The sequence below is a fragment of the Antechinus flavipes genome, chromosome 4, assembly GCF_016432865.1.
Source record: "Antechinus flavipes isolate AdamAnt ecotype Samford, QLD, Australia chromosome 4, AdamAnt_v2, whole genome shotgun sequence".
NCBI classification, from domain to species: domain Eukaryota; kingdom Metazoa; phylum Chordata; class Mammalia; order Dasyuromorphia; family Dasyuridae; genus Antechinus; species Antechinus flavipes.
In genome coordinates this window covers 104,707,169-104,732,328 of record NC_067401.1, presented here as the reverse complement: position 1 = coordinate 104,732,328, position 25,160 = coordinate 104,707,169, and the positions used below count along the sequence as shown (strand labels likewise).

At 42.8% G+C, this 25,160-nt stretch overlaps 1 protein-coding gene across 2 annotated transcripts in view; it reads left to right on the top strand.

The window, feature by feature from the left end:
• Positions 1-971: 971 nt before the first annotated feature.
• VANGL2 (VANGL planar cell polarity protein 2) overlaps positions 972-25,160 on the top strand; it is a 36,275-nt gene continuing 12,086 nt past the window's right edge. The window contains exons 1-3 of one of the 2 annotated variants that reach the window (XM_051993661.1): positions 972-1,213; positions 21,842-22,102; positions 22,450-22,570. In XM_051993661.1, the coding sequence (XP_051849621.1) occupies positions 22,032-22,102; positions 22,450-22,570 (192 nt within the window). In that variant the 5' untranslated portion in view covers positions 972-1,213; positions 21,842-22,031. Of the gene's footprint in view, positions 1,214-21,841; positions 22,103-22,449; positions 22,571-25,160 lie in introns of those variants that run through there. The other variant, XM_051993662.1, reaches the window with a different exon arrangement.

The window sequence follows — 25,160 nt, the reverse complement described above, 5'->3', positions numbered from 1 at the left end:
CAGAAAGACCTCTATCCACTACATTAGGCTTCAGGGCAAATAACAAAAATAAACTAAGAAAATGAAAACTCCCCTCCTCTACCCCAGTCATCCTTCCCCTCCCCCACCTAAACTCCACCAGATATGTCCCAATTCCTTCCCCTCCCCTGCTTCCCTCGGCGGGTTTCCCGTTGTAATTAATCCCGAAGCTCAAACCTAAGGAGAGAAAAAAGTGCTAATGAGGGAGCATCCCCTTATTTCCCGGGCGGGCTCAGCATGAATGCCGAGTAATTAATTTTTTAGGGGAGAGGGAAATCCCAGAACGTACTGGAAAGTGTGTGTGTGTGTGTGTGTGTGTGTGTGTGTGTGTGTGTGTGTGTAAAAGCTCTCTCTATTGATCCCAGCCGTAGACTGCCCTCTCTTCCCCAAGCCACTGGGAGGTGTTGTGCTGATGTGAGAGGACTCCTAGATCCTTAAACCTTAGCTTTTTAAAAGAGTTCCAGGGCAAAGAGAGGAAAGAGTCCTTAGCATCATCAGGGTTTGGGAGCTGCGCCTCGGACAAGGCGGGAAGACATCTCCATCCCCAGCCCCTGGAGAGGCTGCCGGCTAGGCTGGGCGGGGGCCGGGAATTCTCGTTCTTCCTCTCACAGTTCCAGGACTGGGGTCGCGCACCCTTCACGACTAGTTTCCAAGAACCCGAGGGGCCTGGGAGAGCTAGGAGGAAAAGGGGCAGGGGGAGGGGAGGGGTGAGTAGCTCGGTTGGTCTGGGAACTGCGGCTCCGCAGACAATGGACGAGGCGGCGGGAGGGGCGGTGGCAGCCGGAACAGCCCGGGAGGAGGTGCTGGCGAGTGAGCTCTCCCCCCGCTCCCCTCCCCTCTCCCCTCCCTCCTCTCCTTTCCTCCTCCCCCCTGTGTTCTGCCGGCTCCTGATCTGATTCTTGATCCCTGATTCCATGATCCCTGATCCCGCCATGGGAGCCTGAAGAACCCCTCCTTCCCCCTCGACCCCCGTCCCCCGGGGCCCAGAGGGGGAAGAGGTTGCGGTCTCGATAGAGCACGGGGGTGACCAGGACCAAGAGCCCCCCGCGACCCCCCTCCCTCGCCCGCCCCCTCGCCAGCGCTGCCCGGGAGCGCGGAGTTCGCTCCGAGCGACCTGGAGCGCTGCGCTGCCATACAAAGGCTCCGGCTGGGCCGGGGCGGAACTGAACGGACCGGGGCAGCTCGGGAGCGGCGGGTGAGTGCTGAGGCCGCGGGGGGCGCGGGCAAAGTTTGCAAAAAAAAGAAAGAAAGAAAGAAAAGAAAAAGAACAAGGCGCCGCGCCGGACCTAGGGAGGGGTATCCCGAGCTGGGGAAGGGGGGCTTGGGTTTCGGGGGGGGGGCTTGGGCTTCCCCGCCTCTGGCCCGCCTCTCCACCCTGCAGGGCCCCCCTGGTCGGGGAGGGGAAGGGGCGCATGGGGGGGGGCGGGGCTCGGGCCTGGCAAGCCGGGGACTTTCCTGGGCCTGGGGCCGGGGCGGGGGCCTGAGAGGTCCCTGAGGGAGCGGGTTTCAACCAGGGACCTGGAGTCCAGAGCGGTTGGGGGTAGAAGGGAATCTTTGAAGCTTAAGGAGGGAATCGGTTTTCGGGCGTGTCGAGTCTGGGGTGGAGGGGGGGTGGTTTGTATGGAGTCCCAGAGGGCGCTGGAGGACTGGAGGGGAGCGGGTGTGGACCCTGAAGAAGGGACTGGCTGGGCTTTCTTGGGATCCCAGAGGTCAAACCCTAGCAACCACTCTCTTCCCTTTTCTTGTATACCCTCTCTTTGGAGGGCAAAGGGACCTGCCACTGTGAGAACTGTTGGGGGGCGGCATGTGTGTCCTAGCCTGTCTTTGTGTTTGTATTCGTGCACGCCTGTCCCTGCAGGTGTGTGCCTTCGTATTTGGGGTGTGTAGGGGTTTCTCTCTAGCTACCAGCGTCTATTTGGGGACAAGGAGTGTCTGGAGTGTCTCTAGTGTTAGGGGATCTGTATGTGTGTCCTTGTATAACGAGGATGGAAGATGTGTATAGGGGGAATGAGAATGTTTGTCTACATGGGTGTATGTATATTGGTAAAGGTGTATATATATTTTTGTAAGGGGTATGTATGCAGGCCCAAATATTGAGCTGGATGGGGGTGTGCTAGTCTTAGGGAAGGGTGTGTAGGTTGAGACCAGAGGTGTATATTGAAATAGTTGTTTCTGTGTGTTCTAATGTGTTTTGAGATATTTCGTATGTATATCAGATGGGTATGCCTTTAAGTGAGTGGCTGTCCCTGGTGATGGTGGGTACTGGTCCTCCTCATCCAGGTAGGTGAGGTGAATTTAAAACCTTCAGAGGAAGGGTCTCTCTGTTTCATAAGAGTGATTGGAGGGTTTGAGAACAGTTGCAGTAGGTTTATTGTTGGAAATTAGATGGGGTGAGAATGGCTGGGCAGCCTTTTGTGGGTCAGGCAGGACATGCTTGTGGCTGGTGTGTGTATGTTGTGGCATGTTGACATCAAAACTTTTCTACATCCATGCCCAAGGGGAAGTTGGTGGAAAGTGTAGACCTTTATAAGACTGGAGTTGGGGGAAAGGAAGAAGGGGTCATGTGTAAAGTCTGGGTTTGATTGAGCATTTTTTCAACTCTTGCAAGGAGGGTTAGGGGAGACCTGATTCTTGGGTTCTTCTTCCAAGTTTCATGTCTTGTCTGCTATAGCTTTTGGCTTTCCTCCAAGCACTTAACCTTTTTTCCCCTCTGCTTTACCCATACAACCTTTCTCCAGGAATAGTGTTTCACCACCCAGTTCTGCTCTTGGAACTCTAAGGCCTTTGTGGAGTTTTGGGATTCTGATACAGGAAGAAGAAAAGAGAGAGAAGAAAGTTAAGGAAATAGGGTAGTTATGATCTTAATCCACTAGGAAGCCAAGCTTTTGAGATTGAGATGAGAGATTTGGGAAAAGAGAACAGGATGTTTTTGGGGAATGGACTCACTATTAGTTTGTGGAGTACATTTCAGGGCCACCCTTCTGCTCTGAGAAGAGCCTATGTAGGCTGAAGGCAAGCCTGAGGATGGAGAGTGAAAACTAGGTATATAGGTATAATATGGAAGCTGAGAATATGTGAGATGGATCCATCTGAAAGTATGGGATATGGGTTAATACTGAAGAAAGAGAATAGGAAATGAGGGTGTGGAGTAAAGATTTGAAATGGGGATAAAGAGTGTGGGATAAGGTTAAAGATCTGCGATGGATACTGAAGCCTGAGGGTTAAGGGTGTGAGATGAGGTTGAGGATATAAGATAGGAGTGGTCGTATGGGATAGGGATAAAAGCTGAGTGTATGGATTTGGACTGAGAGTTGAGGTAACTCTTGGAGGTTGAGACCTGAGAGTATAGAAGATAAGAACGTGGAATTAGGGTTAAGTATATGAAATGAATGTGTGAGCTAAAGGATAGGATGGGAACTAAGGGTTAGGCTAAAGACTGAAGTATGTGGTCTAGGGTTTTATTATGAGTAGTTTGGAGAGGAAGGAAAAAGGAAACATACTGTTTACAAATTTGCTCTCATCTATTATTGTGATAATAAATGAGATGTGGGGACTCAGTTGCCCTACATCCAAATGGAAATATTTCTCTTTGGAGAGCAGAACTGGCTTTTCCTTTCCCTGTTTGGGACTAGGGAGGAAGTAACTGGGCTAGGACTCTAAGAGGCACTCTTTAATAGCAAGTCTGGAAAGGGAAGGGATCAGATTTAGGATAGTAAATTCTTTTAATTCTTTTAAATTCACAGATTAATAGCCTAACCACCTTTAGGTCAAGATGTTAGGGCTTTGGTCTAAATTAATAAGTGAGGCTCTTCTAGAAATAGAGGCATTTTTACTTAACTTACTGAGCTCTGATCTTCCCAGATTCTACTCCAAGATATCACTGTCCATGGACTGTGCCCCAATCCCATTAGGATTTGCTTGGTAGTCAAAGGGATCTTAGTCAAATAGACATCCACAATCACTTTCAGAGATAGAAGAGTTTGGTTGAAGAGTACCTCCTGCCATCTCTGGTGTTGTTCCCATCCCCACACCAATATGTATGTGTTCTCTCTTGACTTTCATGGGTAGGAGACTTAACTGTTTAGAAGAGCAGCTAATCAGCAAGTAGGAAAGATTTAGGACTCTCTTGTTCCCTTCCTCCCCCAATGGGTGTCAGTAACTCAGACAACCCTAACAACTTCCCTTGCTTTTGTTTCTTTTGTCATTCTACCCATAACTTGTCCCCCAGTTGTAAGGTTGCATGGAGAAAGCTCTGGGTGGGGAAGTGAGGTACCTGGTTCTTGTTTTGTCTTAGTCTTTGATGTATCATGTGATACTAACCAAGTTTCTTTTGCTCACTGGGCCTTTATTTCCTTTTCTATAAAATGGGACTAATGATACCTGTTACTCCTTATTCCTAGGGGTAGGAAGGGGATCATGGTGAAAAAAGGAAAAGAGATGCTTAATCTCTCTGTATTTTCAAATTCCTAGGAAGTCCATTTAATCTCGTCTTATTGCTTGGTATCTGTTAAACCTGGTACCTGACTTCTTTTTTGTGATCTGGATTCCTGATTACTTTCATGTTGTTTGGAAACATTTTCTCCACTTCGGGAGACTAAGGTTGGGAACATATTTTGTCTTGCTTCATCTCTTGAATTTTCCTGATCAGATTCCTTCCTGCCTTCTTTTAAATTCCCCTCTCCTAACCCCATTTTTGTCCACCAGTGATGATTTTGTAAGAATGGTCTAACTAATTGCCTGATTATTGGTCAAGTTACCTTTTTAAAATGAGGTCTCCTTACCAGGTTGGGGCCAGGGCTGAAGAGAGTGCTTCTACTCCTGACTAGCAGTTTTGTCTTGCTCTTATGAAACTCTTGTTCTTTTTTTTTTTTTTTTTTCTGTCTGCAATGGGGAAAGCTCAGGGTAAATTTCTAACTGAGGTTTGCCTGAGTTGCCATATACTCTGCCCAGTTCTGTGCAGATCTGGGACATAGACACCCTTTCTTTTGGGCCCCATGAAAATGAAGTCAATACTACCCAATGCCCCTGGCAAGGCTCTTAATTACAGACTGAACACCTGGGAAAAGGTTTGGAAGAAGTGGCTAGGCCCAGAATCTCTTAGTTATCAGGGTGGGGTGAGGAGAGGGAGAGTGGGAAGGAGCTGGGAGCAGGGGTGGGGCAGGCATCTTGGGGCCCCCTTTGTCCTATGGGGCCTCTGCAACTCAGGTTGAGGGATATGTAAGTGACTCAGGCCCTCTTGCCTTAGTTTCTGGAGAGGAGCACTAGGGTGAATCTCTGTGGTATTCAGTGGCTCTATATTTGTATGTATCTACTCCTCCTAGAACTGAAGTCAGAGAGGATCTTGAGACTACAGATTCATAGATCTGTGGCTATAAGGAACCTTGGAAGTCATTTAATGTAGCCTCATTTTGCAGATGAGAAAACTGAGGCCCAGAGAGATGAAGTGATTTGTCCAGATAAATTACACAGATCATATGAGTCAGAGTTAGAATTCAAATTCAGATTCTGTGATTACAGGTTCAGTGTGCTTTTTGAACAGTATCCTTTCTGAAATTATAAGTATGAAATTTTACAGACTCTGGGAATAGTACTCAATTTATCTGTCTAACCTTTGCCTTAATTTTCTCAAGGAGAGTAAAAAGTGGTGAGGTCCCTAGGAACCCTAAAGGAAGGAGCAGTGAGTAGGAAGATTTGAGTAGGTTTTTTCTTTTTGAAGAATATGTTGGACATGGCCATGTTAGGGAGATAGTGGAATCTTGGACCTCTGGGAGCACAGGAGAAAGAACCATAGTTTTGGATAAATTGTATTGACTTCCGAGAGTTCCTACTATAGGGGAGCAAGAAGAAGATGACTGGTTCTAACAATGAAGAGTGTAGCATGGGAATATTAACCCCTGTACTCTCCCCACCATTATGTTAATTATCTTCAATTCTCCAACAGAATAACTTTCACTCCTCTATTCTGATTGCTTGTGGTGGGACATCTAGAAGAAGGCACTGCATATAGTTCTTCCCAATTTCTAGTCTAATGGAAGAGTTATTTTGAGGCAGATTTCTCTGTGGGATATTAGTGGAGGTGTGGGTGGGGAAATCACCTTTTATCTAGCATTGTTGCTTTCTGTGGTATACATAGAACTTCGTGCAAGATAAACATTTTTAATATTATTGTCACTAGAGTACTTCTGCTGCCATCATACTGGAATTTTGTCCGATTTCCCTCTCCAATGGGCCATTGTATATTATAAGGATGTATGGGAATGTTTGACTGGAATGGTGGTATTCTATGAGTGGGGATATGAAAAAAAAAAAACATCACTTTTATATCTTCTCCCTCCTCTAGTTAGTCCCTCCCCCCCAAAAAAAGACCTTGCATTTTGTTTGTGCTGATCCTAGACTCTCTCCTTTCTTTTATTTATTTATTATTTATTTGTCTGAAAAGGGGAAGTTGGGGTGGAGAGGGACAGGTGCAGAGACTAAGGTGTGAACTTTAAAAACAACTGAGTGTGAATGGAGACACATTTTCTCACCTGCTTAACTCCAGGAATGGCTCTGTGGGAACAGGAGTGATGCTAAAATCTTTTATTAGAGTTAAAAGCTTGGATAGGGACGGGGGCGTAATTTAAAGAATGGGGAGGAGCTTCACTCTGGGGTCCTTTTTCAGTTGGAGGGGGTGTTATACCTAGCTGCGTATGCTGGTCTGCTTAGAAAGAGGAAGAATCTGAATTGTGGAGAAAACCTTCAAAAGAAATCCAGGGATGCTTCTGGCTCCCTAGTATATGTATTAGACTCTCCTATTTCATTGTATCTGTATGTCCCTCATCCATCTAGAGCTATTCCATTACTCCCTCTCTGTCCTTATGTACACACTGCCTGTCTACTTCTTCTTTTTTTATGTATTATTCTACATAAAACTGAATTCACTCCAGACTGACTTATATTTCTCCCTCCCAATTATACCCTCTTAAAGCACAAATAGACTTATTCTGTTGTTTCTCCCCTCCCCTCCAAAAGCCTTTGCACACGGACTCTGACTTTATGCCCAGATTTGAACTTTTCCTGATTTTAGTCCCAGAACTCTATCCACTGCACCACCCAGTTGCCTCATATACACATGAGCTCCTAGCTTATCTCACTGCCTTTTCCATATAGGTCCATCCCAGGTTAATAACTCTCACTTCTTATACATATCAACTCCATCCCATTCCCTTCTGTCCTTTATTTAAGACCCTCCCATCCTAAATCTATTCCACACTCATTCTCTGCTCATCACCTCCGTCCCTGTCTCCCCTTTGTGTTTTCTTCCCCACACCCTCATTTACACACAAAGCTCCATCCTTTGGCTTCCCTAGCTGGCAGGGCCAGGTAGGGGATGGATTACTGGACTTTGAGAAGCGCTCTTGGGGCTTGAGGAGCCAGACCTGAATCTGGTTGAGGACATCCATGGGCTTGGATTGTGGGGGGAAGGGGAGAGAGATAGGGCTGTTTAGAAAAGGACAGATTTTTTTTTTTGGGAGGGGGAGAGCACAAGGGAAGATCATCGATTGGAATCCAGGGCACACACTTCCTGTTATCCACATGTCTGTTCTTGCTCCTCCTCTCAGGTGTGTGTGGGGAATCCTTTACCACTCTGGAGTTTTCAGGAAGCTAGCTGAAGCTTGTGATTTGTTGGGGATACTAAATCTTGCCCTTGGAGGGGGAACCCAGGCATCCAGATTCTCTCTATCAGTCCCGATGACTCTTGCCCCCTCCTCCTAGTTCCTTCCTGGGACAGATGCCAGTGAGATTACTCACCCTATCCTCCCCTTTTCTCCCCCTTCCTCCCCTCCCCAAGTCTGCTGGGTCTGTGACTGGTTGTGGGAACAGTGGGAATGGGCCTGGGAGAGGCTGGGGAGTGTGTGTGGGGGCATGTGTATGTGATCCTGAGAGCTAAGGTGGGGGTGGGGGTGAAGAGAGAGCAAAGCAGGTCTCTGCAGAGCCCGCTGGGCTGGGTGGGGTAGAGTGGAGCTGGGTGGAGCCAGCAGGAGCCTTTCCAGGTTTTCAAGGAGGGATAGTATATGTAGGTCCCAAGGACCCTTCTCTTCTCTGCCCTTCTTCCTTCCATGCACTGATAGCCTAGCTCCTTTCATGAGCCCAAGCACAAACCCTTTAACCTCAGAGTAGCCCTTCCCCTTCTATGGAATCCAATGGAGAGGGATCCTTGATCTCTGCCTGTCATTCCCTCACCCCCTCAGGCCAGTGAGAATGGTGAGCTCACGTCTGAAGCTGCTGGGAGCTGCCCTGGGAGAGTGTCAGGTAAACAGGGTGGGGGCAAGGATACCCAATGCCAACCTCTAATGGACAACCTGTGGTTCTCTGAGCCCAGCCCCCTTCCGCCCCCTCTCTGGAATTTCTTCATCTCACGGTAGCTCCACCTTTTTTTTTTTTTTTTTTCCTGACCTCCCAGTCAGATGTACCACCCAAGGGGCAATGCTTATTTTCTCAGGGAATAGGGATGAAAAGTTGCAACTCCTAGGACTGTTGTCCTTTCTCTGTTCCTTAGTTTTCCTCTTGGGTAGTGAGTTAATAGTACATAGTCTGGATGGGAGATGTCTCTCTAGAGGAATAGGTTTGTACTATTGTCTAAAGATTCCATGTCATGTCCTTGTCAGGGGGAGAAGACAATAAGATCCATCACCTAAAGGCTTTGAGATCCTTCATTCTGGAATAATGGTTGGGGAAATGCTTGAGTCAGTAGGAAATAAGATGAGGTCCATGGAGTCCTTATTTGTTTCAGACTTTGGGTCTGTTGGAAACGTTTTCCTATCTGTGGTTTAGACCTGGTAACTATGTAAGTCTGTGGCTTGAGGGAAAAGATAGGGCTGAACATTAGGTCAGTTGGCTCATTCTCTACCTTGGCCATGTGGATCCCCTTGGGCCCTTCAAAGTGCAGAGTTCTGGGATCCCATGCCCCCAAGTACAAGTTATAGGACTCGTGTGTGTGTGTGTTTGTGTGTGTAGTCTATACTGACCCTTTTCTGAGGGATTTTTTGGTGTATTTTACTTTAAATGGCACTATTTGGAAGGGGAATCATTGTGTACAGTGAAAGAAATGGGAATGGGAGTCTAGAGAGTGAATTCCCTCTTCTCTCTCATCAATACATCAAAATTTAGCTTCCAAAGAATTCCTCATTGTATGTGTGCTCGCTACTGATTGGAACCCTTCCTGCCTTAGAAGGTGGCTTTTTGGTTTATTGTGACCAAAAAAAAAAAAAAAAAATCACAATAAATCTGTTGAATTGAACTGACCAACATGTGGCCAAGTTTCTGGTGGCAAGCCAATCTGCATTTGGCGAAGCTGACTTTCCGATGACAGAATCTCCTCTTGGTTGATGTTCCAAGCTTTTTCTGATGAGAAGGACCTTCAAGAATCCAAGCTTCCCTCCATGTTAAGATGGACTATTAAGAAAATGACTTCAGTAAAGGTCTGCCAATAATAATAGCTCACATTTGTAACATATAAAATGCTTTCCTCATGACAACCTTGGAGGTGGATAGTGCATGTTTTATATTCCCCATTTGAGGGATAAGTAAACTGAATGAAGTCTCTGGTCCCAGATCAGAGAATCTCAGAGCTGGAAGGGATCCTTGGTCTAATCCTTTCCTGACCAGGCTTATCTTTTCCAAAATCCCTTCTTGTGAAGTCCCGAGATCTTTAAGACTCACTCTTAACTATTGATCTCTGGCCTGGCTAGGGCTGAAACCCAAATTGTCTTATTCCAATTCAAGGCTCCTTTTGCAATACCCCACTACTTTGTGACCTTGGACCACTATTTCTTCCTTTGTATGGTAAAAATGTTGGTCTGGATAATTTCTTAAATCCTTTTTAACTCTTAACATTCTATTCTGTTACCTTTCTTATGTTTACATATTTGGTTCAGTGGATCATTCAGAGCCTGAGAATTTAAATCTCACAATTCCTTTGATTAAAAACATATCTAACAACCCTTAGGGTAAAAGCAATCCAGGAATGTAAAAGCAGGTAACAACAGCTAGGAAGTCAAAAGCAGTCTCAAGGAATTCCCTGGGGTCTTCTTCCCTGCCAAAATCCTGAAAGTGTTTTGATGTCCTCTATTCCCAAGGCCATATTTGGACCCCATTTCCATTTATCCAGGACAAAGTTAAAGAAATTTTTTTCAGAGTTATTAAAAATTATTATCCTTAGTATTCAAAAGTTGTTCAGAGGCAACTGGTGCAATAAAGAGCTGAGCTTTGAATTAGGAAGACATGTGGTCTCAGAACTTACCAGCTGAGTGACCTTCTAAAGTCATTTAACTTCTACTTGCTTCTGTTACCTTAACTGTAAAATGTGTGTGTGTGTGTGTGTGTGTGTGTGTGTGTGTGTGAGAGAGAGAGAGAGAGAGACAGACAAACAGACAGACAAACAGACAGAGATAACAGCTATTTCCCAGTACTGTTATGGGCATCAAATGAAGTAAACACTTAACACAATGCCTGTAACATAGTAGGTGCTGTGTAAATTCTGGCTATTATTATTTTTTTATTATATCATATGAATTGTCCTAGAGTAATTCAAATTACTTTTGGCTTACTATAACCCTGGTCAGTGATGTGGAAGTGTGCGGTTAACTCAATTGCCCCATTCTACTAGTTTCTCTTGGCTCATAATATCTATGAACTTACTGAGAACTAATTACAGTTAGACTAGAATCTTAGGCAAAAAACAAAACCCTACTTTCTTCTCATAATGTCATAGATCTAGAACTCTCCTCATTGCTAGCTTGACTTTGAGAGAGAAGTTCAGAGGAATTGTGACATGTCCATAGTCAGGGGAGATGTGACTTCTCCACTAACGTAAAGACAACCACCAATGACCACCATACTTCACCAAAAAATAGCCAGAGCAGAGGTCATTTTGCATATTTAGGACATGCAGTTTAATAATTCTCTGACTGGTTGTCCTAGGCTCTATGACTTTTAAGAGTTAATTATAAGCTCTAGAGGTTAAAGTCTAGAAGTTTTGGTCTAGTGAAAGCAAAGATGGAGCTGTATCCCTTCTACATTCTACTCTTTCTCAGTCTTACTGGGGACTTCAAAGCAGAGTGCAGATCCATCATCTATAAAATGAGGATTTTGGACTATTAGATAGCAGAATGAAGTTGAAAGAATGATGAATTTGGAGTTAGAACACAAAGATCCAAACCTTGACTTTATCATTTAATAAGTGAGTGACTTATTATCAATAATCAAATTCAGCAAGCATTTATTAAATGCCTATTCTGTGCCAGGCACTATGAAAATGAAAATAATTCCTGTCCCCAAGTGGCTTTTATATTGCTGAAGGGAAACAATATGTACAAAGATAAGTAAATACAAAGTGGAATTTTAATGATGTTAGAGAAGCACAAACTACAGAGAAAGGCTTTGTAAATAGGTGGCAGTAGTTGAGCCAGAGATTTAAAGAAGAGGTAGAAGGGAGAAGAGAGAGTGTTTTGGAATGAAATGGGGGTGGGGTGGGCCCCAAAATGTTTGAACATTGTGAGATGTAGGATGAGGGAAGGCAAGGGAATCAGTTTGACTGGAATGTAAAGTATATGAAGAGGAATAACAGAAGGGGGGAGTAATCCTGGGACCTGTGGTGGGTTAGGCTAGAGCCAGGGGAAAAAAAAAACTAGTTATTAGGGAAGGTTTGGGGCATACGCTGTGCACAACACACACACACACATATACACGCTTACACAAATAAGTGTTTACATGTATACACATGTTTGTGGTGGGCAGAGTAGGGAGTCGGGTCCAAGCTCTGACCTGCTTGTTGGAATGTGCTTCATAGATAGTTCTGTAGGAGGGAGCTTGATGAAATTATTTTGCTCATGTCAGAGCTTCCTACAGGAGGAACTAAACTCTCCTAATCTCCAATGTTTGGATTACTTTCCATTTAAAAACTACTGCACACCTCTATTTCCTGTCCCAGAAGATTCTAACTTCAGACCCTTATGCTTTTGTTTCCAGAAAGTCCTGCCTTTTTCCTGTTGCAACATTATCTCAGTTCCTCCATTCCTATCCTTAGTGGAGATTAGAAGTCATGGGGTCCCCTTTTTTGTGATAATTTATGAAGGATGCCATAGGACATAGGAGAGCCAGTATGGATTTTTGAGATCGTTTAGGTTTAGCCCTCTTATTTTATTTATTTATTAAGACAAATTGGCTTGTAACATAGCACATGGGTAGTGAGCTGGGACTTAGTGTCCCAAGTTTTAGTTTCCAGGTTCAGCCTTCTCTTATGGAATAATCTGGGCCCCTTGAGCAATGCATCTTAGTCCTGGATTATTCTATCCATGATCTGTTGTTGTGTACTCTTCAGCTGGGCTAATTGGACCAGGACTGGATATCATTGAGAGAGAGAGGTATCATGGTCCTAATCCTGATTCATTACACTTCTGTTTGCCTGCCCCCTGTGGTGTTGTTTATACTCTTGTGTGGGCAGTGAGGGTACTTGCACATGTGCCCTGTATGTGTTGTCTTGGAAATCAGGTGGCCAAGCTCCATCCGGTCTGAATGACCTGATGAATGGGGCAGGATCTGTTGTTGGTTTGGGTTTTGGCCAATTCTGCCTGTATACCTCCAGCTTCAAAGGCTGCACTCCTTTCCAAGTGTATGTGTCTGGGGTGGGGGGAAGCTACAGCATCGGGCTTATTTTTTTTCTGGGGCCTTTTACTCCAATTGTTTCCTGGAGAAATCGGATCCCAGAGCCTAGACAAAAGCTGGGGTTGAAGAAGGAGAAACCCCATTCTTTCCCCTTCTCCCTAACCTCTCCCCTATCCCATCTTTCTAACCTCTCGCTTTGGATGATGGGTATGGGTTCCAGGACCTGGCTGCCATCACCTAGGCAACAGGGGGCTTTGGTTGCTATGGTGATCAATGTGGGAGAAGCTGGGCAGCAGGGACAAAAGACCCTCCCCCCCCCAACTCCCTCGGGATGAGGCTAAGACATTCCATTAATTTTATTTGTGAAAGACCTTTGGGGGAGGGGGCACCCCTCTTTTTGTGAAGGATCTTTTCCCTCCTTCTGGCCTTCTTTTAACCCCATATGGACTGTTGAAGAGAATTAGGTTTTTTTGGAGAGGAAGATAGGTTGGGGGAGGGATTGGACTCCCAATTTAGAGGCCCCCTCTTATCCCTCCGAGTTCCCTGCTCCGCCCCAAGCCCATAATTCCCTCCCCATCTCCCTTTCAACATTCCCACTTGTTGCTCTCTCCTGTCCCCACCCCCTTTCCTGAGAATCCTGCCTACCCTGGAGACACCAATGCCCAATCCCTGGGACTAAATAAAATAGGGAAGGACTCCTCCCTTTTCCTTTCTGTTGTGGCTGGGTTGGTAGTTAGTTGGGTGTTGGGGGAAGCAGCAAGCCGGTGCCCTAGACTTTTGGATTCTGTCCTAGATCTTTCAGTGACCTTTGGTGGGTGGTATTTGGGTCTTTCCTAGGTACCCTGTCCTATTTTAGGGAGGGAGGTTAGTTAGTGCAGAGGGTGGTGGGGATGGTAGAAGGAAATGGATCTTGCTGTCTCTTTAAGAGTAACTTGGGGAAGGAGGTGGACGCCTGAGCCTGTTCCCCAGGCAGGGGGTAGAGGTGGGTGGCTGGGAAGGGGCCTGTGGGCTGAACAGGCAAGAACAAAGGACTAGGGGGAGGGGGGAGTACTGGTGGCTGGCCCTATGTCTGTTTTAAAAATTTATCCATGGGGATAACACCACCCCATCACGCTCTCTTCTTCATGTGTCTGAAGTGACTTTTCTAGCCAGTGAGTATGTATCTGTCAGAGTGGTTAGGCATCTGGGCTAGGGCGTACTTCTGTGTATTTGAGTAAGTTCCACCAAATCTTGGGGATCTGTAGTCTCTGAGGACCTGGAATGTGTCTGCTCCTGAGCTGTGGCTCATCTCGTCTCACTTTTTAGGAGATCTGGATTGATCGATAACACAAATTTATTAAGTGTTTGCTATGTGCAACACACTGGCATTGGCTGGGGGGGGGCGAAGTGGGTTAGAAAGCATGGGGAGGTGCTTCAGGCTATATGCTCTAGTCAAACTGGTTTATTCTCGGCCCCCTAAATGTGCTGCGATTTCTCAGCTTCTTGCCTTTGTTTACACCCTTTGTCTATGTATGAAGTAGTCCCTTCCTTGTCTGTTGAATTCCTATTTATTTTTAGTCTCAAATCAAATATTGCTTTTAAATTTTTGAAATTTAAAAATTTTCTTTATTTTAATTTTTCTTTCTTTAATACCATCTAGAAACCTAGAGTCTTCTCCTCTATAAGTAACATCCCCTCATTACTTTGTCTCTTACTCCTAACAAAGTGGTACTTATCATGTAATATTCTGTGTTAGTTTTATTTGTGTACTTAGCAAATTCTATGAGAGGAAAGACAGAGTCTTTTTTAAGCTTTGTATCTTCCCTTGTTCTGGAAAGGGATAATAAATACTTGTTGGAATGTATTGAATCAAATCCTTTTTTATGTATGGAGCTTTGCATAAAATATTGTCTATTGGAAAATCTTTAGTGACTCATGTCTACATTTCATACCTTGTTAGTTACCAAGTCCTATAGATCCCAGATTCCTTACATTTCTCCTTATTTCAAGTTCCCTATCTTGAAACCCACAGGTTTTTTTCCATATTAGAAAGCTGTGATGACGAGGAACCATTTGAGCTTTCAAGGATGGATAAAGCCAAAGCGGGTAGGAGGGTGCATTTTCTAGGCACTTAGTACCATGTGAGCAAAGACAGAGAAATAGATGGGATAGTGCAGGTGGGCAGTATTTCAGGAAACATGGTTTCCTCCTATGGAGGTGAATAAAATGAGATAATACTTAAATATAAGAAGTTCCAGATATTGGAGTCCTTGAGTGCTAGACAAAGGCAACTGTTGATAGGGAGCCACTGAAGATTTTTTTCTGTATTAGGGGAATAACATGAAGAGATAAAGATCAACCAATGGTAGGTTCTCCCTTTGATGGGGGCCGTGATCAGAATGAGGGCTAAGGCATGGAACATGTTTAAAATTTATCTTGATACTAGGGATGCTTCACGCTATGGACCCAACTGTGATATGCTCATATGAATTGAGTTCATCTAAGGGATTAGAAGGAGAGATGTGCCCTGAAAATGTTCAACCAGAAAATGGATAAAAATGTTTTTAAATAATATTTTAATTTTCCCCCCAATACATGCTATAAAGGTTTTTTTTTTTTTAATGTTTTTTTTTCCCCTTCTTCCTTTCCCTCCTCCTTCCTGAAACCAATCAGATATCTTTTTGATAAAGTTCATCATTTGAATTACTAGGCTTCCTTGGAGGCCACTTGCTGGCACCTAGGGCCATAGAAACAAGCATATTCTTGGCCTCTTTGGGATTTATTCTATGGAACATAAAGATACACCTATCAGTTTAGATTCTGACTTTTTTTTTCTGAAACTTTTGCTTATAGCTCCTTGAATTCTCTCATCCAGGAACAAATTCAGCAAAGGGCATATGAAGAGTATGATCCATAAAGAGGTGGGAAGTAATATCCTGGGAGTGAGTAAGATTGTCATAGGAGGGAAGGTTGGGACATGGCAGATCTGTGGGAATACTCACATTAAGGAGATAAGAAAGAAGATGAATAAAGGGCACAGAAAAGGAGTAATTAGATTTAGGAGAACTGTCAAGTATGTGACATATTTCAAGCCATGAGATGAGAGAGTTTCCAGTAGAAGGAATAAAACTCTCCAGAACTACAGAACAGTCAAAAGAATTAGCATTGAAAAAAAAACCTGTTGTTCTGGAGAGTAGGGGCTCTATTCCATGTTAACCTTTGCGAGAGCAGTTTTAGCATATAAGCTAAGGGATGAGAAAATATGGAGTGAGGGGACAGAGGATTCAGATGTAGACAATTTCCCCAAAAGTTTAGTCTGGAAAGAAAGGAGAGAGATGGGATAGTATTATGTGGGGATTTTTTTTTTCCCTGAGTGGGGGAATCTGAGCATATTTGGAAGCAGATAAGAAAGACAGTGGAGAGGGAAAGAGTGAAGGTTCAGGAGAGAAAGGATAGCTTCTAGAGCTAGGTTCTAGAGAAGATAGAAAAGATGAATAAGGGGTAAGAATTAGTGAGGCTTAGGAGTACTGCTGATTCTATGACCTGAAGAGAGGGTAGATGCTGATACTGAGAATTTTTGAGGACTAAAAGAATGTTTTGAAAACAGTTGATGTTTAGTATATGTTTGGTGAAAGATGAATCAGTGACTTAGTGAATAAAAGTCCTTGCCCTCAAGGAATTTAGGACAAGTTATTGATTGGGAAATAATAAATTGTTCTTGGAAACCCATGTTTATATGGCCTGGAGTAGAGAGTACTGAATCACAATTCTGAAAATTTTTAACATAATCCAGAAATCCTGGGTTCTATCTAGAAAATTACTTTGAGCCCATATGGAAAGTACAATATGTTTTTGGTTAATGGGAAGACTGATAACCTGACCTGAACTGAAGTACAAGACAGAGAGCTTTCTTAGGTTTAATCCATTCATCCATCATCTTTTGAAGCTTTTTTTTTTTTTCTATCATTATATGCCATTTTCCTTTGTGAATTGCTCACCTTCAACAGATCCCCATTTTTGTGAAATGGAGTTTTAGTCTTCCAAAGTAGGAAGTAAGATCGAAAGAACAGATTAACCTTACTTACCTTAGTAGATGAGTTTCCTGACATGGGGGCTAGGCAAGTGTGTAACACACTAGAATGGGTTTCTGAGAGGAGGTTCATAGGATAAAAAACTGTAAGAAGCCATACCATATTCTTGTCCAGCTCCCTCATTTTAAAAATGAGGAAACTGAGTCTCAGCAAAGTTAAGTGATTTTCCTAAGGCTACTCAGGTCATAACTGTCATTTGTATAATTCGAATCCATTTTCTCTGAATTCAGAGACAATATTCATTCCACCACACTACACTGCCTTTTTCCTTCAGAGATTTTTGAAAACACAATGCTCTTTCTCTTCTTGTCTCTGATTTGGTTAAAAGGAGAATGGACAAGATGACCTAATGTCCTGGTAGGAAAGCAGTCAGTGCCTTATAAGATGTCTCATCCTAAAATAGGAGCCCTTGGAAAATATTTATGGGGAATCTATCCTCCATTTGGCCTCTATGCTGGACATTCTCCATGACAGTTGCAAACACTATCTCTTTTATGACTCACCTGATAACAAAATCAGGTCATCAAACAAAATTCTTGATATTGTTCTATTTTTAAGCCAACATGGTTGCCAAATCATTCATCTCCACAGCATCTCTTACATTCATCCACCCCCTCCTTTCACTTATACACAAACCATTTCAATCTAGCTCTTAATACTTCTCAATTGCAAAAGCCTATTTGGTCTCCCTGATTCAAAATCACTCCCCTCTTCACTACATCCTCTCATAGCTACCAAACTGATTTTCCTAAAGTGCAGGTATGATCATGTCATCTCCCTACTGAATAAATTCCAGTGGCTCTTTATTATCTTTAGGATCAAATTTAAACTCCTTTGTTTGGCATTTCAATCTCTTCACAACCTGGTTCCTTATTCCCTTTCTGGTCTTTCTACATATTACTTCCTGGCTTCAAGTCTCCTCTAAAATCCCACCTTGCTACAGGAAGCCTTTCTCTGCCCCTCTTAATTCTAGTGCCTTCCCTGTGTTATTTCCAGTTTTAGATATGTTGAGTTTAAGATTTCTGGGGTATTCAGTTTGAAATGTCATTTGAAGGTAGTTGGAGATGTGAGTTTGCAGGTAAGGAAAAAGGGGAGGACTCGATACGAATTCAGCAAGCGGAGAACTCAGTGCAGGCTAGGATGATAAGAAAAGACTTTCTAGAATAGGTGATGCTTGAGCACAGCCTTAAAGAATGGATATGATAGGGATCAGTTGAGAGGAGGGATTAAAGGTATTTCAAGAAATAGGCCAATTATTGTGTGAGAAGCAAAACAGACCCGGTTAAGGATACAGGGCTGGCCACAGTCCTAGTCTATGGCAGTTGCTCAGACCTTCCCAGAAGAGATAGGTAATCATTGATGCTAGATCTGTTGGTCCTTATTTCTTGATGTGTTTTGACTAAAATAAGAAAGGTCAGTAGACCCAAAATGAGATACCTGTGTTTGGGCGAGATCATTTAAGGATATATTGAGAGGGAGATTGTAATTCTGTAGGAGGCCATTATTTGGACTTGGGATTCATGACCAGCTTTATTTATTCCTTATTCCATATGTGAATATTCCCCTCCTAAATCTCTTACACAAGTTAGCCCAGGCAAACCCAAAGGTTTTTGTTTTTAATGGGGGGCAATGTGATTGATTGTTTCCCCAGGCTCTGATATCAAAGGATGGGGAGCCACAAGGGATTGGCTAATTAACAAGGTTTTCAGCAGAGGATTCATGATTTGGAGAGTGGAAGAATGAGAGGGAAAGGAAGGATTGGGGATGTAGGAGAAGAGAGGGATCCTGAGATGTCTTGGGTACCCTAGCACGGGGAGGCAAAGTGTGTCTGGAATAGGAGCAGGCTATGTATATGAATCTTATGTAATTTACAAAGGGCTGCCATAAAAAACACCCTCCCCCCCAAAAAAAAATCTCTCCCTTTCCCTAAAAAAAGGACTGGGATGGGGGTGTGTTGGGCACTCTGGCAGGAGGAAGGAGTAGGATCAAGCTGTATATATGAATCTTACACAATTTTCAAAGAGCTGCCATAAAAAAAAACAAACAGAAAAAAAAAAAAAACAAACCCAAATTCAGATATTTTCTGCTCTACCATTACTGGTCCTTCACTGGGTCTCTCTCTCTTTTCTTTTCTTTTTTTTTTTTTTTTTAATTTTTGATCAGACCTATAATTTCATGGGTGTAGGAAATTTCCAGTGATGAAATCACTTATCCAACCAATGTTTCTCTTCCACTTAATGTCTTAAAGAGTTGCCTGGGGACACAGAGAAGTTAAATGACATTTATCATAGGCAGGGCTTGAACTTAAAGTCTTCTTGACTCCAAGACCAGCTATTTACTGTACTACCTACTTATCTCACAATGGGAAAAGTTTGGTCTTGACCATCTCAGGGCTTTAAATCCTTCAGCCTCTTCCTGATCCCACCTACAGGAGGCAGTGTTCTGCAGTGGAAGGAATAATGGATTTGGAATCAAAGAATGTGGATCCAAATCCAGTTTCTGTCACTGTATCAGGGTGGCCTCGAATAAATCACTTTATTTCTATGAAACTTCTCAATTTTGCTCCTTGCTTTAAAGAGAAGAGGTTAGATCAAAATATCTGTCTCCAAAGGTCTCTTTCAGCTGTGAATCTTTGCATCTATAATTCCCTGCAGCAGTGACTCTATTCCTCTTTTTCTCTCTCCTCATTCCCTCCAACAAACCAAAAACCCTTCTCAGGACGCTGGTTTTTAGGTGTGCTAAGTAGAGACATTAAGGAAATGAGATCTAGAGAAATGACTTTGTATACAATCCTTTGTATAGGGGATAAGTAAGTAAATATATAGGAAGAAGGGAGAGAATGAAGACAGCTAGAGGACAGATACCATCTGATGACTAAGAATATTCAACAGATGTGTGCTAGAGCCAGTTCCTACCTGGGAAAGAGATTATTAAACTTTCAGTGTGAGCATTTACACCTTGAAAAAACTTCCAATCAAGGCTTCATTAATTCTTTTGTTGATTTCCTAGACTTTAAAAATTTAAAGTCATGGGGAAAGACTTAATGCAGTTAAACTTAAAAGTGTGTCTAGCCTACTTTTTTTTTTTTATGGAGAGCTGGTTGTTAAATATTTACCAACATATTTTTGCCCTCTATCCAACTTAAACTGATTTTGTATTTACTTTTCTATGTCCATGTTATAACTTTCATGTAAAATGTAAGCTTCTGGGAAGCAAATACTATTGAATTTTTACTTTCTATCTCCAGTGTCTAGCACAGTATCTAGTTAATTTTCATTCAGAGCAAATGAAAGCAGTAGTCATTTTACTATGCCATGATCAGATCATTTTTGTAAGCCTGTATTTATATAGTATTTTAGTCAACACATTTGATAAAGGAGAGTTATGTCCAGCGGTGGAGTCTCAGAATTTGGAAGGCTTTGAGTTCATGCAGCATGAGAATCTGTGGAAGAAGGAACTTAGGGATGGTTAGCTTGGTGAGAAGACTTGGAGAAGACCGAGTTACAATGACTATTTTTATTTGTTTGAAATTCTTCAACATGGAAGAAAGATTAGATTTCTTCTCTTCCTCCTCTTCTTCCTCCTCCTCCTCTTCCTTCTTCTTTTCATCTTCTTTTTCTTCCTCTTCCTCTTCTACTTCTGCTTTCTTTTTTCTTTCTTCTCTTCTTCCTCTTTCTCATTCTTTTCCTCTTCCTCTGCCTTTTTCTCCTCCTCCTTCTCCTTTCTTTCTTCAGAGTATTATGAACAAAAAAGTAGAAGCTGCTGAGGCAGATGTTGGCTGGTTGTAAGAAAAGGCCTCCTAACAAATGTTCAGAAAGTAAAATGGGGAGTTGGTGGTTTCATCAGTTTTTGAAATGGAGGCTGTCTGAATAGTTGATGGAGATGTTATTTAGGGTATTCTTGATTTCTTGTATGGATTGAACTAGATGATTGCTGAGTTTCTATTAATTCTACACTGCTTTCAGATCTTCACAGGAATAATACGGTCATTAGCAGGAGCCATTATATCTTTGGAACCCACCTTTTCTGGTCATTGGTAAATGGACAACATTGACTTGACACCCAATCCTGGAATCTTCCAGATAAGGCTTGATTCCCCAGGGAAGAATCTCCTGGCACTTCTGCTTCATCCAAATCTTAGTGCCTTAAGAACTTTTTCTATCTAGCATACCTAAAGTTTAAAAACCTTGTCATAAAGTTATTCTGGCTTTTTCCTTGAGGGGCATGGTGAGTGAGAGTGTAGAAGAGGAATGGAGTCACTGATAGAAGAAATCATAGTATCATAGATTTAGAGTTGGAAGGGACCTTTACAATGATTTAGTTTATTTTATATTGGGGAAGAAAACTGGAGGCTGAGAGTTGTGACTTGCTCAGTATCATGCCAAAGTGGTTCTTCAGAGCTTTCTGAAAGAGATGTGAAGTGGAACTGACTAGACCACTGAATTGGATGTATTGGGGGGGCAAGGTGAAGAAGAGTGAAGAGTAGGAGAGAAGACTGGCTTAATGAACTCAAGAGACTGAAAGCATGGTGGTGTCTCAACAAGAATGAGGAGGGAAGTTAGGAAGAAGGGTTTAGTCAGAAAGAATACAAGCTTTGTTTTGGACTTGTTGAGTTTGAGATGCTTGTGGGACATCTAGATGGTAATAACCAGCGGGCATTTGATGGTGTGATTTTGGAGCTGGGTTTTGTCCACTCCTAGGTCTGGAGGTTCTCCTTGAATCTTAATCCTTTGATGGGATATTGAAAGTGGAGGGGCTCATTCTGTACATAATTTGTTATGCTGCTTTGTTTCAGTGAGAGAATCAATGAGTCTGTTAATAAAAATAAATAGGAAACAATCTGAGAAAAAAGATGCTAACAGTGGGAAGGACTCAGAAAGCCTTCTTGAAGCTTTGAATACCAGATCTATCCTATCTAGGGTCATTCTTATTTCCCTATATCTCTCTGAGTATTCTTATACCTGTGTACATAATCGAGTGGTCTCTAACTCCTCTTAGTTCTCTGAGGAAAAGAACACAAGTTGAGGAGTTAGGACAGAAGCTTTGAGACCTGATTGCCTGTCTCCCATTCTCCATCTTTTACCCTAACTTTACTTTCTTTCTGTCAGGAGTGCCGCTTGGTTTTCTCTGAGACGAACCCACCCGCCCAGCAAAATAGAGTCCCTCAGGGTGACAGTTGACTTCTTGAAGGTGCCTCTTGGCCTGAAGAAGCCAGAGCTCAAGGAAGTGGCCTTGGGGCCCCCAAGGAGGCCCCAGCCCACGGCCCTGGAGCGCTACAAGGCAAGGCGCTCTGAGGCCATGGACACCGAGTCCCAGTACTCTGGCTACTCCTACAAGTCTGGCCACTCCCGAAGCTCCCGGAAGCATAGGTGAGTGTAATGGACACTGAGGGGGAAGCAGGGGACTTGAAGAGATAGATACAGAGACAGACAGACAGACAGACAGACACAGAGAGACAGAGACAAAGAGACAGACTGACAGGGGAGAGGGGGAAAGGGAAAGAGGGAAGAAGGGAGAGAGAAGAAGAAGAAGAAAAAGAAGACGGAGGGAGGGAGAGAGAAGCATCTCTCTGAAGTAGAAGTGGGATTGGGGAGGGGAGTCAGATAAGGCAGCTGGTCAGGATAAGAGGGCAGGTAAAGTGTGAGTGGACCCAAATGTGATAGTGATTTTGTCCTCTTTGACTTTTAATGTCTGCTCCCTTCCCTTCTTACCACAGAGACCGGCGGGACAGACACCGTTCCAAGAGCAGGGATGGAAGCCGAGGAGACAAATCAGTTACAATACAAGCACCAGGGGAGCCCCTGCTGGACAATGAATCAACCAGAGGGGATGAACGGGTAAGAAGCCATGAGAAGGAGATTCTCTAATTGCAGAATTTTGTAGCTAGAATTATCCTTAGAGATCATCCGATTCAGCCCCCTCATTTTAAAAGTGAGGAAAATGCAGTTGGTGCAACTGTTTTAGAATCCCATCTCTTATCATTTATTGCCCCTTTCTGAGACTAACTCTAGTCTCTCTCAGGATGGTGGTTGGTTTATCTCAAGCCTCAGGCTTGAGACAAGCCTTGCTTTACCTCATCTGTAAGAATAAGGGCTTGGATTACTTAATCTCTAAGGTCCCATCTTTAAATCTATGATCCTATGTAACTCTGACCTAGCGATCTTAAAAATGGTTAACCTGTTATTGCGTAGGAAGTGTCTGAGGCAAAAGTTAAACAAGTCTCTTGACTGCCAGGCCAGTGACAATTCTCACTTGTACAGTTGCTTCCTCTTGTTTCTCTATTTTGTCTCCCATCTCCCACTTTTTCTTTTTTGATTTAATAAACTTAATAAACATTTATGAATATAGGTACTTATTCAAGGCATGATTCTCTGTGCTGGAGTATAGGGATGAAAATGACCCTGCCTTCATGGAACTTTGTTCATTCACTAAGCATTTATTAAATAGACGCTGCAGTAAAGTAATTGGAGTCGGGAAGACCCAGTTGCAGATACTTACTAGCTATGTGGGCAAGTCACTTAACTGCTCAGTCTCTTCTTCTATAAAATGAAATATAATACTAATACATACCTCCCAGTATGAGGATAAAATATGAGATAATTTTTATAAAGTGCTCTATAAACTTAAAATTCTGTATAAAAAAGGTGTCAGATATACCTTTCTGTATACAAAATTACAGGGGAAAAAATACTTCTGAAACAACTCCTAACCACAAAAAAAAGTCAGTTAGATAGCTAAGTGAATAGGGTTCTGGGCCTGGAGTCTGGAAAGTCTGAGTTCAAATATGACTTCAGACACTTAGTAGCTGGACAAGTCACTTAACTCTGCTCAGTTTCCTCATCTGTAAAATGAATTGGAGAAGGAAATGCAAGCCATTACAGAACCTTTGCCAAGAAAACTCCAAATAGGGTTGCAAAGAATCGGACATGAACTGAATCACAACCACATAATGGGAGCCACTAATGTGCATATAAAGATCTATACCAGCTTAATATTGATTTCGAAAACCACACATTAACATTATCTGTGTTCTATTATATTTTTATTTATTATTATTTTTACATATTTTCCAATTATATTTCCATCTGGTTCTAGCTCACTCTTGGGAGTTGACAGCTCTGGTAGAGTGGATAGAGTCCTGGCCTGGGAATCAGGACACCTTGCTTTTAAATCTTGCCTCAGGTGCCCTGTAGCCATGTGATCGTGGGCACTCTCTGAGCCTTGGTTTCTACATTTATAAAATGAGGGGGAGGATGGCCTTCTAGCTATAAGTCTATAGCTCTATGAAGTCATACATAATAATTATAAAGTAATTTTGATGGGTAGGACACTAGTAATTGGGGGGATTGTGATAGGCCTCGTGTAGGAGGTGGCACTTTAGTCACTACTTATAGACACAGTGACATAATCTACTTGGGCACAAACACCACTCATGACCTTCTGGATACTCCAGTTTGTCAACACAAATTCCTGTGATACATATATAAACTTCCAGGCATACATTTTCAAATTAAATTCAGATATATATATGCTCCTTAAGTAATGTGGGGTAGCCATCTCTCTCCCCATCTCTGTCTGTCTCCCTATCTCTCTGTGTCTTCCCTACTTCTTTTACTCTCCTCTCTGACTCTTTTGACTCTTGATTGTTTCTAGTTTTCTGCCTCTCAGTGTTTTCCCCTCATTTCTATATTTCATCTGGGTTTCTGTCCCTAAGATTCTGCCTTCAATATCTTTTTTGAGACTTTTAGCTTCTTATTTTATTTCATTTTGTCTGTATTATTTTTCTGTGACCTGAAGAGTCCTTGTCCATCCATCTCAGTGCATAGATCTGTCCCAAAGTCATTCATTCATAATTGGTAGTAGATTAAGAACTGGGACCTAAGTCTCTTGAGGTTCAGGTAGTTTAGATTCAGTAGGTAGGTAGCATAAGGAGAAAGACCCTACGGGAATCTACTGTTTCTTTCTGGATGGCCTTGGGGTAAGTCACAATCTCTCTGACTCTAATATTCTTTTGTAAAATGGTGATACTTACATTTGGGGTTAACTCTACTTTATGGAAATGTTGTAAAGAAAATGCTTGGAAAATCTTAAGATGGCAATATCAATATTCTCTTTCAGAGTTCCATGCCAAGTAGAAGAAATTTCTGGAAGAATAAAAGCTACCAATTTAGGATTTAGAACTGTAAGGGTCCTTCAGAGTAATCTGATTCAGTCTATTCATTTTATAGATGAGGAAACTGAGACTCAGAAGTCTTGAGTTTTACTCAATGTTAAACAGATAATCAGTAGGAGAGCAAGGATTCAAACCCAGACTTCCAACCAGAGTTTTTGGGGTTTATTTCTACCCTGTACTATGTCCTTTTTTCATTGGGGGCTTCAAAAAAGTGGATCCTGGATAGGCATTGCAGTGGGGACCTGCCCCCCTTT